The sequence below is a fragment of the Echinops telfairi genome, unplaced genomic scaffold (genome assembly GCF_000313985.2).
Source record: "Echinops telfairi isolate 266 unplaced genomic scaffold, ASM31398v2 ScPeMD7_3533;HRSCAF=4204_0, whole genome shotgun sequence".
Classification (NCBI taxonomy): Eukaryota; Metazoa; Chordata; class Mammalia; order Afrosoricida; family Tenrecidae; genus Echinops; species Echinops telfairi.
The window spans coordinates 2,077,432-2,096,423 of record NW_022107431.1 but is presented as its reverse complement, the minus strand read 5'-3'; the positions used below and the strand labels follow the sequence as shown (position 1 = coordinate 2,096,423).

Below are 18,992 nucleotides of genomic sequence, written 5' to 3'. Positions count from 1 at the left end.
GGAGATTGTGTGCACACACACGTGCACACGGGTTCAGCTCTCAACCTTGGGCTGTGCTGGGCCATGTCCGTGAGCTGCTGTCCTGGGAGCAGTCGGAGGAAGGGATGGCAGGGCTGACGGGGGGCCACCCTGCCCAGCACTGACTGCACTTTCAGACACGTGAGGGGCTGGAGCCTGGGCTCCCCAAGATGGGCTGGTGTGGGGAGAGCTGGGTGTGCAGGAAGGGCTGAAGACCTGGTTTGGGGTGGGGAAAGACCAGCCATTGTGGCCAGGGCCCCAGTGCTCCCCAGCCCTGCTTCGTGTGTGTGTGTGTGTGTGTGTGTGTGTGTGTGTGTGTGTGTGCACACGCCCAGGTGAAGCCTGAGAACAAACACCCTGGACAGGGACACGTGCTCCGTGTGACTGCATTTATTTAGAGACTTGTGTCGGACACCTTTCAGGAAGTGGGGCTGCTGGCCCCAGCTGTGTCCCTGCCCCTCTGTGGAGGGAGGCGACCCATTTTTCCCGCCTACAGGACTGGCAGGTAGGCTTAGACATTTGAGCCAGTGTTTCCCGGCTTCAGAACAGTGGCAAGAGCACGTACAGCCCCCGGGTATCCTTCTGCGTCCCATGCAGCTGCCCCCACCCGGCCCTTGCTCTGGAGCCCAGCTCCCGGGGTGCATGGAGTGGAGGCGGAGAGGAGAGCATGTTTTAGCACGGCCGCAGGGCTTGCTGGGATCCCCGTAAGCATACCCATGCCCCTTGAGGGGCCTCCAGGGACCCCTTGTGGGGACACTTTCTGAGAACAACCGGGGTCACATGTGTGTCTGGGGCCCCTTGTCCGGGGCAGGGTCCATCTCCTGCATGGTGAGAGGCTGGGCCTGGGGCCTGGCTTCCATGGCCTCGACGGCGCCGTAGGCTGCCATGGCCACAGCCAGGACCCCGAGGAGGATGTAGAGCTTGACGTGGACACACAGGTACGTGCTGTAGCCGAAGGCCACCACGAAGCCCAGGGCTTCCCACAGGCGGTAGTTGGCAAAGGCCGCCTCCTTGTTCTTCTCAAACAGCATGCCGAACAGAGCTGTGGAGGAGGGGCCAGGTGAGAGGTCCTGCCCAGCGATGTCACCAAGCCTCCTTGCCCTCATGCCCAGAAGGCCCTTGCCTTGCTAAACTGTCACCACAGGCCCCTCCTACGTGCACACCCGCCTCCCACAAGGCCGCCCGCCCCAGAGGAGGGAGCGGGGAGGCGGTCCGTTCCCAAGAAGCCCAGCAGCCTCGGTAACCCTGGAGGGGTCTCTGTGAGGCCAAGTACACACGTGGGGCAGCAGGTGTGGGTGGGTGGGTGCTGGTTGCTTTTGACTAAGCCTTTGCCTCACAGAAGCCCTGGCCGGTGAAGACCCGGTAGAGCGACCACAAGGATTCTTGGGGGTCCAGGGAGGGACGAACAAGGCTCCTCATGGCTCAAATCCAAACCCAAGACCAGTGAGTCCATGCAGACTCAGCAGGAACCTGCAGGGCAGGGGCTAACTGCCCCATGGGATTCAGAGACCCTGCAGGGCAGGGAAGAACTTCCCCCATGGGATTCAGAGACCCTGCAGGTGGGGCAGGACTGCCCCATGGGGCCCAGCGCTGGTCCCTCTCCCTCACGCAGGGCCACCCAGTGCCTACAAATACAGGACCCCATTGTTGTTGTCATGACATGTCCCTGAGTCCATCCCTACCCACCGCGACCCTCGTGCACAACAGAAGGAAGCACTGCCTGGCCCTGCACCAGCCTCCCAGTTGTCCCTGTGTCTGAGCCTGTGGTTACAGCCACGGTGTAGACAGGATATAACCGCCCCGGGGCGAGTGGGGACCATTCTGAGACTGTCACCCTTTCTCCTGAGGAGTGGCTGGTAATTTCAAACTGCTGACTTTGCAGTTAGCACCCCTATGCCTAAGTGACTGCACCACCAGAGCCCCCCAAGATCCCCAGAGGAGCTTGCTGCATCTGGTTGGAGGCAGCGGCTGCATATCCTTGACTCGCCACCCACCTGCAGCCTGCCCATGGCCAGGTGCACACCCAGGGTCTGATGACATCTCAGCCCTGCAGGAGCTGCTCCTGATCACTCAGGTGGGGGCACCCCCTGATGACTCCTCTTCCCGCAGAGGCCCGTGGGCTGGCAGTTCCCCGGGGCTCCCAGCTGCAGCCTGAGCGTGACTCGTCTATGTCCCTAGTCCTGATGGAGCCCTGTGCGGCTTGTGGTATGGACGGCGACAGTCAAGGGTGGCCCTCAGGAAGCAGTGCAGGCCTGTGGCCAGGGGACGCTGCCTGGAGGAGCCGGCCACCCCTGTGACATCAGGGTCTGAGTGACCACGCAGTGGCGGTCTCAGACCTGGCATGGGGGGCAGTGCTTGGCTGTCCCCCTGTCCAGCCCCACCGGCCTGGCTTGAGACCTTGGCGTCCCCTCATGACCAGTCTGTCTTGGGTCCCTGGCTGCTTCCTCAGGCCCTGGGTAGACGATGTCCCCTTCCTTAGGGACTGGCTGGCCCTGTCACAAAGCCCCCCTCCTGCTTCTCTGCCCAGGCCCGCAGTAACCAAGGCGGGCGGTGTGCCGCCTGACTCACTGTTGTTCTGGGTCTGCCACACAGCGTCCGACACCCCCCAGAGGGCGGAGAAGACGAAGAACACCGGCAGCTGCTCCGGACGTGGCTTCCACAGCAGCAGGGCCGTGATGCAGCCCAGGTGGGTCAGCGCACCTGCGGGGAAGGGCTGTGAGTGGATGCATGGGCCACAGCTCAGTGAGTGTCCACCACCGTGGAGACGGGGACAGAGGTGGCTGAGCGAGCCTATGGGTTCAGCGGGGACTGCAGGCAGGTGAGCAGCCCCCGGTGAAGCGATTCCCTTAAATTGGGGGTGCCCTTCCCAAGTCCATTTGCACACACAGCTGGGCTGCACAGAGGCTGCACCACCAGAGACCCCCTGGAGTGGGCGGTTGTCCCCAAGCTAGGAATGGGGACTGGGAGGGGAGGGTGTCAGCGTGACAGACTGGGACCTCAACACACCTACCCAGGGCATAGATGGCGATGCGGCCCGTGTACTGGGACAGCTTCCCATACAGCAGGGAGCAGAGCGAGTCAGTGGCCGCGAAGCAGATCATCACGTAGCCCACGAAGTGGATGCCCAGGGCGCAGGTGACGTAGGACTGTGGGGCAGGCGCAGGTTTGAGGGGTGGGTCCCGGGAACAGGGGTTCTGGTTCCCAGGGGACCGTGTCTACCAGGTAGCAGCCAACACACCCGCTGGGCCCTCTGGTGCCCAGGGCATGTGAGCAAGGCTGGTCTTTCTGAGATGGTCCAGTTGGGACTCTGGTCTGGACACACTTCCTCCCATGTGTCTTTGCCCTCTGCCCTGCCCCTGCCACTTTTCACAGCGGCTGGGCTGGTCTCGGCCACTCCGGATGTTCTGGCCAGGGGTGTGTGTAGGGACCCTCGATGGACAGCTTCATCTCATGGCTGGACAACCTAGACCTGGGGTATGCATGGGCCCCTGCCCAGGTCTGGCTGGGACAGCAAGTGAGGATGGATGACACTGGGGGGGGGGGACCTGAGCCCCCTCTGCACCCCGAGGGCAGGGGGCTTAAATGGAACTAAAACACCATGGGGTGGAGTCATGCTCTCCTCAGATGCTGTGTTGGCCCGTGCACCCCAAATGCATGATAGGTACCCATCATCAAACCCAATGCACCCCCCCCTTTCTATTTTGTTCCCAGCCTTCCTGAGGGGAAGGGACTGCTGGGGTAGAGAGAAGAAAGATGGGGTGGGATGGGGTGGGCTAGCCCTCCAGGGATGGGACATGGGGCACAGCAACCAAGTGCACCCTTGCCGGACTCTTCCTGCTCCCCCATCCTTTCTGGAAGAGGGACCCACCACTCTCCTGCAAAGAGGAGATAGGCTGTGGGGCAAGGGCCACCAGTGGGGCATCCCTCCCTGGAGTCCAGGGGGCAGGGGTCTCAGCAGAGGAGGTCACCCTGCAGTGAGTCCAGGTCCTCTCCCAGCCCCATGGAGCAGGTCCCACTGGGGGGGTGGGGTGGCCAGCACACCAAGTCTAATCAGGCAAACGGTATTTGGGGTGCCTGGTGTCCTCTTCAGGCCAGGAGGAGGAAGAGGGCCCTGTGAGGGGTCAGTCTCAAGGGCCTCCGTGTCCATTCTGTGTGCACCAGGGCGCTTGGTAGCTTGCAGCCTCAGGGGAGCCAGTGCCCCAGGGACTTGGAGGTGCCCCTTGCAGTGAAAGGGAGGCTCCGTGCCATGTGTGCGGACCCAGCAGGCCTGCCAGTCAGCCTGGGGGCTTCTCCTGAAGAAATGGCAACAGGTGTGTGCGGCGTTTGTTCTCGAGATAAAGCCCGAGGGAGCTGGCCATTCCTGGGAAGTAGCTGATGGCCAGAACCATGACCTTGACCAGGGCCTCGCAGGGCCTGCTTCTCAGTCACACGCAGAACGTGTGCCACCCACCGGTCCCCTGCTGTCTGGGCCCCCCCTACCTTGGTGTAGTCGCCGGACAGGAAGGCCTGCTCGAAGCCGCTGTACAGGGGCAGCAGAACCAGCAGACACAGCCGCTTGTCTCTGAGCAGCTTGAACGTGGACAGTACGTTGGACAAGAGGGACGTTTTCTGATCCTCCTCCCTTCTCTGCTGGAGATTTTTTGTGGGTTCCAGAAATATCGCTATCAGCAAGACTGCCAGCACGCCGCATCCTGCGGGGATGGAGGGGGCCACTGTGTGGCTGGGGAGGACCCTGCTGCCAGCGCCTGGCTGCAGCTTCCCCGTCTGCCACGAAGCCGCCATCCTGTTTGGGAAACCTGTCAGACGTCAGACCCTGGAGGCACCTGGTCCTTCAGGTATTTCCACCAGCCGGCCACCTTCGTGTCTATCACTGCCACCTGGGCTTCTCTCTCCCTAACCCTTCACCATGTAGAGTGAAGAGCCGGGGCGGAGCATGTCCTCTGGGCCCTGTGGTCCCTGCACAACCCAGGAGCCCTGACAGCAGTGGAGCCAAGGGCCAGAGCTCCAGATGAAGCGAGTGGTGGGCCTCCGTCTGTGGAGCGGTGCGTCAAGCTGGGGGCTTTGGTGGAGGGTGCTCACTTGCAGAGGATGTACCTCCAGACACTTAATTAGGGAGCTGGGTCTGCTGACCCTGGGGCTAGAGCCAAAGCCTTCGGTGGACATTGAGGCTGGAAAGACTTGTCCATGGGCACTTAGCATCTACAGAGACCGTATCTGTGTTGAGCAGGCCCTTGGCCAAAGACTGCATGGCTGACCGTGAGGATCAGAGCGAGGGCTGCCTGTGGGCCCAGCTGAGATGAAGCACTTCTACTGGAAGCACAGACCCACCCTCCGATCCTGGACCCACAGACCACCTCCATGGAAGCCACAGTCATGAGACCCACTGCACTGGCCACTCTGCCACACAAGACCTCTCTAAAGATGTGAAATGCAAGGAGCTTGCTCTGAAGACTAAGTTCCACCTGACCCACACCACGGTCTTTGCAATGGCTTCATCTGCATTGCCGTGGGAGATCCCAGATGTGTTGGACTTGAACAAGGAGGCCCACAGAAGAATGGAGGCATCTGAGTGACGGTGCTGGAGGAGAACGGACTGCCAGAGGACAAACTGATCTGTCTCAGAAGTAGTAAGGCATGCGCGCTTCTGAGAGGCGAGGACAGTGAGACTTTGTCTCACACACCTTGTTGTCAGGAGAGGCCAGTCCCTGGAGAAGGATGCCATGCTTGCTAATGGGGAAGGGCAGTGGGCAAGAGGAAGGCCCTGGGTGAATGGGCAGATGGGGGCTGCAGTCCTGGGCTCTGACACAAGCACGGGGGTGCCGTCCAACCTGAGCCTCTCAGCTTCCAGCCGATGGAGGCGTCCTGTGTTTTGCTGACTAAGCAAAGGCTTTCGACTGTGTGCAGCATATCCAACTACGGACAGCACTGGGAAGAACGGGACTTTTCAGGACAGGCGGCTCCTGTGCGTAGGCCAAGAGACAACCGTTTGGACAGAACAGGACGGACAGCATGGTTTAACACCAAGAAGAGTGTCCATCTGCATGCTGAGCAAATCATCGGGGAAGCTGGACTGTCTGAAGCAGAGTGTGACGTCAGGACTGGAGGGTGGCTTACAAACCACTCCCACATGCAGATGGCTCAGCCTCCCTTGCTGAGCATGAGGGGGGCTTGAAGCCCTTGCTGAGGAAGAGCAGAGCCCCCGTGATCGTAGAAAGCCAGGGTTGTGCAGATTACAAACAAAAGAACCCTGCAAAGGCAGACAGACCGGATCTGCGTAGAAGATGACGGGTCGCCGGCCTTCCTCCCAGGCTCTCCCCAGTGGCCTCGAACCCCCCTCTCGCTGTTGGTGGCTCTGGGTTCAGCCACTTAGGACTCGGAGACCCGGCTTGGCGAGGAGCTTGTGCCTGGGAGGCACAGAGTCTGCTCGGCCAGGGCCCCTGAGCGCACACACCTGTGTAGATGCCCACCAGAGTGTAGACCAGGTTCTCGGCCGGGCGCTGGGTGCTGTTGCCACTGCTGTTGGACACACCGCCCGTCGGGCAATCACTGGCCCCGCAGGACGGGAGCTGCTCCTCGGGGATGGACTCTGGGGCGGGAGCGGGGGGCGGATGGGAGGGACAGAGCACACGGTGAGGCCGGTGCCAGGGGGAGTGGTGGGCAGGTAAGGCAGGGGACAGGTGCACGGGGATGGAGGGACAGGTGTGGGGAAGACACTTGGGGATGTTTAAGTGAGGGAAGGGTCAGGTGCTCAGGGACAGAGGGACAGGTAAGAGGAGGGCCAGGTGCTCACAGACAGAGTCAGGTGAGGGGAGGGCCAGGTGAGGGAGGTCGGACTCTGGGGATGGGGGGTAGAAGCTGCTATTCTTTTTTGCAGACACTCAAAGAAGAAGGCTCTGGGAACAAGTGCAGGTAATGGGCCCCTTTTCCTGACAAAACTGAACTTGGCCATCAAAAACACAAGTTAAAAAAAAAGTGCTCCCAGGTCATGCTGGTGCTCAACAGGGTCTGGGCTCAGCTGCCCCAGGATTGCGATGTGGGCCTTGGGAGAGTGTCCGTGGGCAGCAGGGCAGAGCCTCTGCAGAGGAGAGCATGGTGCCCTGCAGGGGTCAACACCCACGTGTTGGCTGCAAGGCCAGCAGGTGGACAGTTCCCACCACCCAGGAGCCAGCAGCATGAGGGCCAGGCCTATGCCTGCCCACAGCCCGGCCCTTGCTCCCGCCCTGGGCCCTTCACCTGGAGTGGCGGTCTGGCCAAACACCAGAGAGGAGATCAAGTTGCCCCAGACGCCGGACGACTGGAAGATGAGAAAGAAGATGCCGAAGTACTGGTTGACCACGTCCTTGCTGGCCCGCCCTGTCTTCTCGGCATTGATGGTCCCCAAAATGGTAATGTAGGTGCACTGGGAAGACCAGAGCGGGGCGCCCCCCAACCCCAGCAGGATGGAGGTGGGGATCAGAGTGTACCTGGAGAGAGAGGCAGGGACACACTCTCTCAAAAGCAGGCCACCTCGCCAACCATCCAGCCGTGCATGGAGGTGGGGGGGTGGGGCTGGGTGGAGGAAGCCCAGGCCTGATGCAGGTGCCACTGAGCATCCCAAGTGGCCCCCATGACCATTGCCATCAAGTGGACTCCGACCCCAAGTGCCCTGTAGGCCGTGTGACAATGGCCTTTGACATGGTGGCTGCGGTGAGGGTGGCAAAGGACCGGCCAGTGTTTCCTTCTCTGGTGCCTGGGTTGCTTGCATCTCAACTGGCCGCTGCAGCCTGACCACACGCACCTGCCCTTCAGGGTTTCCAGACGGCCCTCTGGATGAGCCTCTAGCCCCTCAAAGTGGCTGGTGGGTTCAATCCCTGGCTTTCCTTTAGCCACCTGTGGTAGTCATGATTTTAGGTCAAGTCGACACTCCTGGCTAGGGGCGGAGTCAAACCCGTCACTCAGGGCACAGCCTGATTCTGTGTCCTTGGGGGGATGTGGCTCTCTCTCTCTCTCTCTCTCTCTCTCTCTCTCTCTCTCCTGCTTCTCTTGCTTGCTGGCTGGCTGCCCTGAGAGCTGCCACAGCCCAGCCATTTCCCACAGACCTTGGGTCTCCTGGCCTCTGCCCTCCCTGCACTCGGCATTGCTGCATGTGTGAGTCTGAAGAGGGACGTGGGGGCTAGTATCGCAGGCTGGGACGCCTTCTGGATGTATACTTATTTCTTTATATAAAGTTCTTTCTTATACAGAGATGAGTGTCATTGGATTTCTCTTGTCAGCCCAGGCTGACACTGCCCAGTGCTTAACGTCTGCACCACGGTGGCATCTTGGATTCAAGATTAAAAGGCAAAACTATACGAACTGAGTTGGGGTTGATTCGCACTTGCAGAAACCCTGAAGTGCAGGACAGAACGGCCTCTGTGGGATTCGGAGGCGTTAGGAGACCAGAAAGCCTCATCTTTCTCCTGCAGAGCAGCTGGTGGGTTTGAACTGCCAACCCTGGGTGTGGCCAGGGGAGTCTTAGCCAAGACTCTTTCAAGTTGACATCAAGTGGGAATCTCATGCAGGGCAGCCCAGAAGGCCTGCCTACACTGCTGTCTGCTGAAGCAGACCGCCGCCGCCGCCTTTTCCCATCCAGAGCAGGTGGGCATCCAGAGCAGGTGGGCATCCAGAGCAGGTGGGCTCCAGAGCAGGTAGGCTCCAGCCACAGGCCTCCTGGTTAGCAGCCAGACGCCTAACTGCGGCACCGGCAGGACTCATCGGAGCCAGCCTGCTCTGGGGAAGTCGTCCTCAGAACTGGAAGGAAGGCAGGCAACGCGGTGCCCTGCTGCAGAAATGGGGACAACAGGCCCTGAAACAGGAAAGTAAACCCAGGCCCCTCCGGAGAGTGGGCCCAGGCTCAGGGCCAACCCAGGCTCCCGGGCGGCTGACCTCATGGAGCAGAGGCCTCTCTCTCCCCAGGAGCGGCTGTGGGGTCTGAGCTGCCAGCCTCTAGGTTGGCGGCTGCACGCTATCCCACCGCCCCACCAGGCCTCCCTTTGAGTGGGGACAGTGCCCAGGGCTGGAGAGCTGCCCTTGGGCACACAGAGGCCCCTGGAGCGAGGTGTCTGGACTGCGGGGTAGCGGGCGGGCGGGTTTACCAGCTCGCTTTGAAGTTGCCCAGGGAGAAGGCCACGTAGCAGCACATGGACCCCACGATGGTCCACTTGCAGCCGAACCTCTTGATGAGCACGGGGGGCAGGAGCATGGAGGACAGCAGGATGGAGCCATAGAGGGTGCTGAGGGCCGTGACCCCCAAGCCCTCCTCACTGTTGAGGCTGCTCTGTGGAGACAATAGCCAGTCAGAGGGCATCCCCCCCTCCCACCAGCCACAGGAGGGGCCAGTCACCTCCATGTGCCAAAGCCACCAGCCACGGGCTCGCTCCCAGCCACCTCCGTGCCCCAACGCCTCGTGACAGGTGTGACGAGGACACAGAATGTAAGCTCTGAGCCTCGTGGACCCACTGCTGTGGAGCCTCCTTCCGCTCGTGGGTGGCCCATGCGGCACGGCTCCGTGGGCTGTAGTCTTAGTCGCCAGGCCTCGCCTCCATGGCCCCAGGACCGGTTTAGGCAAGTGCTCATGAGAGCCCTTTCTACATTTCAGGGGTGCTCATGTTGGGGGGGGGGTGCGCTTGGGGGCTGGCCCAGCGAGCAGGGTGGCCTCTGGCTTCCAGAGGAATCTGTCTTCACGGTGACAGGGGTGGGTGAGGGCGCTGAAATGAGGAGGAAGCCATGGTTTTCCCAGATGCCTCTGGGAGAGTGAGAGTCTGGGGGTGGGGGGAAGAGGAGGAGGAAGAGGAGGAGGAAGAGGAGGAGGAGAATGACCCCCAGGCCTGAACCCAGCAGTTCCTTCCATCTCTTCTTGTCTCATGATCGCACATGCCCAGCTTAGACACCCCCCACTCCCCCACCCCATGCATGTGCTCCAGGACACGTCAGTCACACGCCAGGGAAGCAGAAGTGGCTGCCACAGGGTCCCCTCCCAAGGGGGCGTGGACCCCGTCTGAGAGAGCCGCCCTGGCAGGTCAGCAAGGGGCCGGACACCAGCATAGCAGCCTTCTCAGGCACTGTCCTCGCAGAGCCGAGCTGTTGCCCACACGTCGGTTCCCACCTGTGGCTGCCCTGAGCGTGGAGCAAATTGCTCCACAGGGTCCTTGAGGCTGGCGTCTTCTGAAGAAGCCACCAGGCCCGTCTCCAGGTGGCCATGAGGGGAGCGGAGGTCAAGCTGCCACCCCTTCAGGTAGAAGTCCAGCATGTTAACTCTTTGTGCCACCCAGCTGTCCATTAACCAAAGCCCATCTGCCTGAGACTCCATTCTGCCTCATGGTGCTTCCAGGGCTGTGACTGGTGTGGGCGCAGACAGACTGGCCTATCTGACTCAGAATGGCTGCGGTTACCCACTGCCCACCAGGTCCTGCCGAGGGCCATCAGCAGGGCCTACTCTGAGATGGCCGGTGTCCTTGTAAGAAGAGGCAGCTTGGAGGCATGGAGAGACTGGGGAGATGGCGAAGACAGTGGGGGCACCACACCTCACATTAAAGATGGAGAAAGGCCCCGGCCACAGAGCTCGGTAATGGTCAGAAAGACCTCCACGCGTGCCCAGGAGACCCCACGGCCACACTCCCAGTGCCCAGACCATTAAACCCCTTCCTGCCAGGAGACACAGCACAACAGTTCTGGATCCCACACCCTAAAGCATCCCTTCTTTTTCTACCATCATTCCCCATCCCCTGGGTCAAGGGCAATCTCCCCTGCATGGATTCTCACTCAGCCTGGCCCCCCTCATTCCTGGCTCTGCACCTCACACCTTCTCCAAGAAGACACCGCAGCCCCTCACCTCTGTCCATGCTCACCTCTCCTCCCACACAGCACCCATTCTCCAGACACAGGTCAAGGGGTCCCCCTGTCATCAAGGGCCCCCTGGGACACTTGTGCGTGGAGCTGAGCTCTCTCGGCTTATCAGAGAACTGCTGACCCTACAGGCACGTGGTTTCCCTCCGTGTCAGGCAGCTGGAGGACAGCCCGCGTGAAGGCACGGGAGGGCGCTGCTTCAACGCGAGCCCCGCTCCGCAACACAATTTGTGCTGCTTAATTAACACCGAAAGCAAGAATGGAGAGTGGGCTCAAAACTCTGGAGTCTGGTGGGAAATGGAAACTGATCACCATGCTCTAGAGTCGGGGTTACCTGGGAGTGCCTGCTTATAGCTCTGTGCTCGGGGGTATGGCGGGAGAGAGGTGGCTCAGCTTTTAAAAATATATATTCACATGAGCATGTGTCGATGGGCTCCCTTCTCAGTTTGCTGATGGAAATGCCGCAGCATTTCTCTGCCCTGAAAACCATGATTCAAATTCTTTTCTACTCCCTACGCTGCAGCAAAGGGAAAAACTCGAAAGTCCCTTGTCTGCCCGTGTGTCGTGCACTGTGGTGGCTTGTGTGTGGCTGGGGTGTGGAAGCTGCTCACTGGGATTTCCAACACCAGCACTGTCACCCAACGTGAACAGGCCTCAGCAGAGCTTCCAGAGTCAGAACAGCCTACGAAGACTACCCACGTCTGAAGAACAACCTGCTGAAAAACACAGATAGCTGTTTTGAGAAACGATGTACAAATGTGCTTTACACAATTGATGTGTGTATGGATTGGGGTAACAGTTGTATGAGCCCCTAATAAAATGTTTAAAAAAAGAAAAACACAGATAGCAGCAAAACATTGTCAGACCCTGAAATCTCAGGAACAGGAACAGAACATTGTCAGAGATGAGCCCCTCGGGTCAGAAGACAGTCAACATATGGAGAAGGAGATGACTCCTCCCATGTGGTCGACCGTAATGATGTGGATGGAGCAAGCCTTTACCTTCGTATGCATGACTCCAAATGAGAGGAAACCACTGCAAACATCTATTAATAATTGGGGTTTGGAATGTACAAAGTATGACTAGGAAAATTGGAAGTCATCAAAAATAAAATGGGACACATAAAGATCAACATTCTAGACATTCGTGAGCTGAAATAAGCTGGTATTGGCCAATTTGAGTCAGTCATATGGTTGACTGTGGTGGGAATGACTAAATCAGGAGAACTTGCTTCATATTCATTGCCAAAAAATATATTCCGATATCTATCTTGAAGTACAACACTCTCTGGGATTAGATAATATCAATAAACATACAAGGAAATCCAGTAACGAAAACTATTCAAATTTATCCACACACCACTGAAGGTAGTGATGAAAAAAATTGAATTCTATCAACTACTTTGGTCTGAAACTGAACAAACATGCAATGACAATGTATTGATCCTTACTAGCCATGGGGATGCAAAGGTTGGAAACAAAGAAGAAGGAACAATAGTTTGGAAAATACAGCCTTGGTGATAGAAACAAAGGTGGAGTTTACATGATAGAATTTTGCAAGACTAACAACTTCTTCATCACATACACATCTTTTCTACAACACAAATGGCAACTGTACACATGGAGTGCTCAGGATGGATACACATAAATCCACTCCGTCTGCGGGAAGAGACGATGGAGAAGCTGAAGATAAGCAGCCAACGCAAGACCAGAGGCCGGCTGTGGAACAGACCAGCAATTGCTCATATGTACGTTCCAGGTGAAATTGAATTAAAGCAAGTCCACAAGAGCCAAATACACCTTGAGTCTATGCCCCCTGAATTTCAAGACCGCCTCAAGACCTGCTTTGGTGCATTGAACCTGAATGACAGAAGACCCGTTGAGCTATGGAACAACATCAAGAGCACCCTACAGGATAGAGACAAGAAAGAAAGGGCCCAAGTGGGTGTCAGAAGAGACTCTGAAACGTGCTCTCGAATGGTGCGTAGCCAAAGCACATGGGAGAAATGGCGATAGCGAAGAGCTGACTAGAACATTTCAAAGGGCAGCTCAAGAAGACAAAGTATTGCAGTGAAACGTGCAAAGACCTGGAGTCAGAAACCCAGAAAGGAAGAGCTCGCTCAGCAGATCTTGTGCTGAAAGAACTGAAGAAAAGTTCAAGCCTCAAATTAAGTTGCAATGTTATAAGATTCTATGGGCAAAATATTGAATGATGCAGGAGGCTTCAACAGAAGATGGAGGGATAAACAGAGACACGGTACCAAAAAAAATGCGTCAACATTCCACCATTTCAGAAGGCAGCGTATGATCACAAACCAGAGGTACTGAAGGAAGAAGCCCTAGCGGTCCTGAAGGAAAGAGCCTCAAACCAGGCTCGGGGAATTGATAGACTACCAAGTCAAGTGTGCACATGAGCTGGTGAAGCCCTGGAAGCACTCACTCATCTACTTAGGAAATTTAGAAATTGAGAAGAAATCTGGCCAATCAACTGGAAGAGATCCGTATTGGCACCCATTCCAAAGAAAGGTGATCGAACAGAATGCTCAGCTTACGGGAGCATTATCACTAATGTCACACGCAGGTGAAAGTTTGCTAAAGATCATCCCACAGAAATTACGGCAGAACACAGACGAGGAGCTGCCAGAATTTCCAGTCACATCCCGAAGAGGACATTGTGGCAGTCACATAATCTCTTCTCAATTGCGAAGGAGTGGGGTCTAGCCTGTCAATCAGGTCGCAGCCTGATGACTTCATTTGGAGGCAATACGGAGATAAATAGCTCGCTGGAGGTGGGACACAGAGACACTCGCTGCTGCTGACAAGACACATGGAGCTATATTGATGGCAACCAGGACCCTGGAGCTGGAGGATCCACTTGCAGACCCACACTAGCGTGGAGATGCTTCCACCGCCACTGGATCCATAAGACTTTCCACCCACTGGCCTGTGATCTTCCTGCATTCAGCATTATTGCATTGCTGTGTGATTCTGAAGAAGAATTTACAGACTCGTATCAGGCATATGGGTTAATATCAGACTTACGGTCTTGATCTGGATTGGGCTGGGATGTTTTCTTAATATAAAAGTATACTTTGATATAAATTTCTCTCTTACCCACATATTAGTGACTCTGGATTTGTTACTCTAGTCTACCTGGACTAACACAGACGTGGAACAAGGGCTATCATTGCTGATGTCAGATGGATGGTGGCTGAAAGCAGAAGAGGACAGAAAGAGGTCTTGGCTGTGTTCGATTGGCTATGCCTGGGCATTTGACTTTGTGGGTCACAACAAATGTTAAGAAGAGTGGGAATTCCAGAACACGTCACTGTGCTCATCTGGATCCTGTGAATGGATCAAGAGGCAGCTCTGCTAACAGAACAGAGGAATACTGCATGATTTAAAATCAGCAAAGGTGTGCGTCAGAGCTGTCTCCTCTCACCATACTTGTTCAGTCGGTGTGCTGAGCAGATAATCCAAGAAGCTGGACTGTTTGAAGAAGAATTTAGCATCAGGATTGGAGGAAGGAGTATTAACCACCTGTGAGACGGAGGTGACCCAACCGTGCTTGCAGACAGTGAGGCGGGCCTGAGGGGCTTGCTGATGCAGATCAAGGATTGAAGCCTTCAATGTGGGATTACAACTCGATGTAACAAGCAAGCAAGCCCTCAAAACTGGCTCAACGAGGCTTTGTCTCATGAATTTGGGGACACAGGCCTGGAAACGGACGCCCTGCTGGGTAAAGCAGTTCCGCAGAAAAGAGGAGAGCTTCACAGGAACGGAGAGGCGTGGGGCGGCAGCAGTGGCCTCACACACAGCAGCAGTTGTGAGGGTGGTGCAGGACGGGGCAGTGTTTCATCCTGTTGGATCAGAACCAACTTGATGGTGCCTAGCAGCAGCAGTCTTGGTCTCTCGGAGGGCCCTGGGGGTGCAGTGGATTCCACGTTGAGCTGCCAACCAAAAGGCCGGCATTTCAAATCCAACCATGGGTGCATGGGCGAAATATGAGGCGGTCTGCTTCCAGAAAGACTTACAGCCTTGCAAATCCTGGGGGCAGTCCTCATCTGCCATATTGAGTCAGTGTGCGTTGGCAGGGACTCAACTCTGAGTCCACGCATGCCTTAGAACTGAGTGGACTTCAGACCACTAAAAGGAAGACATTTGAACATCCAAAGTGGGAACAGCACCCATCTTTGCTAGGTGATCGCAAACGCACCTCTCTCTGCGAGATGAGTCACCTTGTCCGGACACCTGTGCTGTCACTTGGAGGCAGGCCAGCTGCAAGCACTTTCCCTGCATTTGCGTGCCTGGCAGTCAGATAGAACAGTGTCTGGCATTTTAAAGGCTCATCTCTAGCAAGCAGCCATCTAAGTGGGCGTCCACATGGAAGAAGCACACCAGCCTGTGTGATCCAAGGATTGTCGATAACCAAGGATAAATCCAAGGAGGGAGTGGTATTGGAGCTTACAGTGTGAACACCCGGTTTGCAGAAGGCTATGGGTAACAGTGGAAACCCAAGATCCATTTTCAGGGTCCCCACAGAGACAAAGTGTCTGGTGAATCCCCTCTGCAGAGGGGAGCTGAGACACACACCATCTCTGAGTTCAGGGACTTGTGGCCAGTTGCAGCAAGCAACCCCTCAAGTCGCTCCCCCGAGATTCTGCAGTCCTGTTTTCTCTGTGACATCTCACTGTGAATGAAGCGAAGGGCTGACAGAGCAGGGCCAGGCTCCATTCAGAAACCCACACGTTGCTGCATCCCTCTCGTGACATCCCCACAAGGCCCATCACTCACCCCACCTCCTCCCCGTGTTTGTGCTTAAACTTTCCTGGCATCTGAACTCTGTCCTCCGGCAAATGCTGCCCTTTGGATTTCAAATGATTGAGGATGCTAAGGTACAGTCCTCTGTCAATCATATATATGCACACATACACATATACATGTATATGTATATATACACATACGCCCACACACACATTGAGATGTGCACATATGTGAGTGTGTGTGTGCGTGCGTAGTCTCACTGTCCTTCCCACACTGGTTCAGCTTGTCTGTCCATACCCACCCACCTGTGGATCATCATGATTACAGGAATGTGTCTATCACAGGACTGAGCTCAGCTCTTGCAGCCCATCCCCCACATCTCCATCATTGTTACTACATTTTTATTGGCACATAGCTCACGTACCACACAATTTAATCTTTGATGGTCCTAAAGAGCGTGAGCAGTCATCACCCCAATCCTTTTCAGGACACCTTCTCGTGCCCACTGTTGCCAGCTCCCTATCCCCGCCCTTCCCCCGCCACGCCCCTGGGCAATCGTGAATCCCACTGCCTCTACAGATGTCCCTGTCCTGGATTCACACGCAGAAAACCATACCAAAACCCAGGCAGGAAGCAAGCGAGCAAGCAAAAACCCAACAACGATGACCAGACACAGACAGAAAGACCTCCACGGACAGGAGCGCGGAGACTCACCTGAGCAACAGGAAGGACTTCGGAACGGGGAGAAGGGGGGGAGGACATAACCACGTCTGCCACAGCCACTCTGCAGCGCTCGCTGTCTGAGAGCGAGGCTGCTCACGGGCCTGGAGTATGTCCAAATAGCTATGGGTTGTTGAACAGAGACCTTCCCTGTATTCACAGTCTAAAAACCTCAGGTAAGGCGGGATGAGCGAGAAGCCGGAGGAAAACGTGCATCTGTCGCTGAGCTCGGAGAGGGCCGTAGTCCCAGCTCTCCTCCTCAGGGAAGCCTGACTTCCCATCTCTAGCCCTGAGCCTGGTCCAGGGCGGAGCAGTGTGTCCTTCCTGGAGCATTGGCTGCTGCTGCTGGCTGGTTCTGCCTCAGGGTCCCCGAGGATGCAGTGACAGACCTGCCCTAGGGTGTGCCAGTGACAGGCTGGGACCTTCTGGGAGCATGGACCATCTAGACCATGGACTTTCCAGGTAGCTGTCCAGCCCACAGCTATCTGTACCCCCGACAGCTGCCTGGGACGCTGCAGGGGAGCAAACATGAAGACCACTGCTATTCCAAGGGGCTGTTTGGAGGGGAGAGAAACTTGAGGGGGGGTTGGATCCAAAGAAGCCACGCTCTCCCCGTCCTGCCATTGGGGGGGCGGGCGGGGATAGAGGGCATGCACTCACCTGCAGGTTCTGCAGCCCTCCGTAGGCGGTGAACAGCAGGAGGAAGCCGAAGGAAACCACGAGCACGTTCTTGAGGCTGGGGTCCATGGTGCCGAGGTCAAGGGCCAAGCATCAGCCACCGAGGAGCTCTGGGGCCCCCTAAAATGACAGGCAGGAGGAGCCGTCTCTCTGACTGTTCCCCAATGTCAGTCTCCCCCTCGCCTGAGTCATTCCTGCCGCTGCCACCCAGGATGCCCGCCAGACCCAGGAGGGCCGCTGGATGAACCCCTCACCCGCAGGCCCCCGTTGCCACTTGGTGATGGGGCAAGAAATCCTGAGCTCTCGCCGGCCTGGCGATTCCTTGTGGGCGGGTGCTTATTGCCATGTTTTGCATTTTATACACGCTCACGCACGTACGGCGGTGCCGTACACATGCAGAGAAGTTGCCAATGGCACAGAACCTGGAGTGCACTTTAGTCTTAAAGCACTCCGTGTGCCTGCCAACCTCAAGATACACAGTTCACCTTCTGCGGAAAGGGGTTCACATGGCCTTAGGGTCCAGGGGCCAAAGTCTCAGGTTCTCCAAGACTGTATAATTTGACACCACCACCCCGGAGCCTTCCGCAGTGAAACTGGCTAGTTTAATGTTTTACCCATGCAGGCTGCTAGGCCCTCCTTCCCCGGTGACCGGGTTGGGTTTGAATCCCAGCCTCTAGTTGGTAGCAGAGTATAAGTTATCTGCACAGCCGGGGGTCTGACCCTTTGAAGTCTCATGACCCCACGCCACCATGGGGGTATCACAAGGCCTTCCCCAGAGTTTCTCCTGCCGTCCCAGCCTTCCCTCCCTTGACGGCTGATTCCAGAACTCCCTCCTTCAGTCTCACAAGCTCGAGTGGTTATGCTTTGGACTGCAAGTCACAAGGTCAGTAGTTCGAAAGTACTAGCTGCACCTTGGGAGTAAGACCGGGCTTTTTCCTCCTGTAAAGAGTTGGGTCTCAGACACCCACAGGGCAGTTCCACCCTGCCCCAGCATTGACTCGATGGGAGGAGTCTGCCAGCTACCTCTCGGAGGCACTATTCTCACCTGTTGGTGCAATTCACCTGCCCCGGGCTCTAGGGTCTTCGGACAGAGAAAACCCTGGAAGCTGTTGGTCTACTTTTCCACGTCACACGTGCCCCTGTCGTTAACTGCCCTGCTTCTGGCCGGGAATGTGCTCCCTCACCCCACTCCCTCTGTCGACACCACAAGACCTGCAGAAGCCTCAGAGCCCTTTCCTCCCTAATAGGAGGGAGGCACCCTGTGCACACGAGCATGTGAGGTGGGATAGGGTACGCACGCATGTAACCGCCCACCTCGGCTTCTTCCGGGCTGAGGGAAGACAGCAGGCACCGGGGAGGGCTGTGTAGGAGGGAAGGTTGTTTTCTCACAGTTGGAAGACCGAGTTCAGAACACTGGCCCAAGGGGCAGGCTCTCTCTGTTGGGCCTGGGGAGGATCTCGGTCTCCCGCAGCGTTGGGACCACCCTGCGCCCCACCCCCATGTTCCTGGGCCCCCTGGGTGCTTGTGGAACTTCATGTGGTTTGTGTCTGCCTGTTTGTTCTTAGCTCAGAGGTGACTGGGGCTAGGATCCACTCTACCTCTGATATGGTCTGAGTATCATGACAAAGAAGTCCTGTTTTCAGCCGACAGGGTTGTACCCACAGCTGTAAAACACTCACTGCCTCACCTTTCTCCCACAGACCAGGTGTAGGTCTCGAACTGCTGATCTTGGGGTTAGCAGCCCAATGTATGCAACGCACTGTAGCACTAGGGCTCCTTATTCATAACTCTGGGGGTTAGGACTCCAACACACAGCTGGAGGCGTGGCACAATTCACTCTATAAAGCCCCACCAATTGACCTCCCTCCTCCCTGCAGTCAAGTTCTTCCCTCAGACATCACGCATCCGCCTCTCCCATTCTCCCCCAAATCCCAGCCCACTCCAACATCA

At 56.9% G+C, this 18,992-nt stretch overlaps 1 protein-coding gene across 2 annotated transcripts; it reads right to left on the bottom strand.

The window, feature by feature from the left end:
* Nucleotides 1–393: 393 nt before the first annotated feature.
* Nucleotides 394–18,140, bottom strand: UNC93A (unc-93 homolog A). 2 transcript variants are annotated; one of them, XM_045294646.1, is made up of 9 exons: nt 18,088–18,140; nt 17,025–17,162; nt 9,132–9,313; nt 7,252–7,481; nt 6,470–6,604; nt 4,498–4,709; nt 3,029–3,164; nt 2,587–2,718; nt 394–1,060 (listed from the first exon to the last, which is right to left on the bottom strand). In XM_045294646.1, exons 2-9 carry the CDS (start codon nt 17,109–17,111, stop codon nt 795–797), a joined length of 1,380 nt encoding a protein of 459 aa, XP_045150581.1. In that variant the 5' UTR covers nt 17,112–17,162; nt 18,088–18,140; the 3' UTR covers nt 394–794. The 2 variants fall into 2 exon arrangements, with proteins under 2 accessions (XP_045150581.1, XP_004702137.1); XM_004702080.2 differs by lacking the exon at nt 18,088–18,140 and adding an exon at nt 17,297–17,360.
* Between the last annotated feature and the right edge of the window lie 852 nt (nt 18,141–18,992).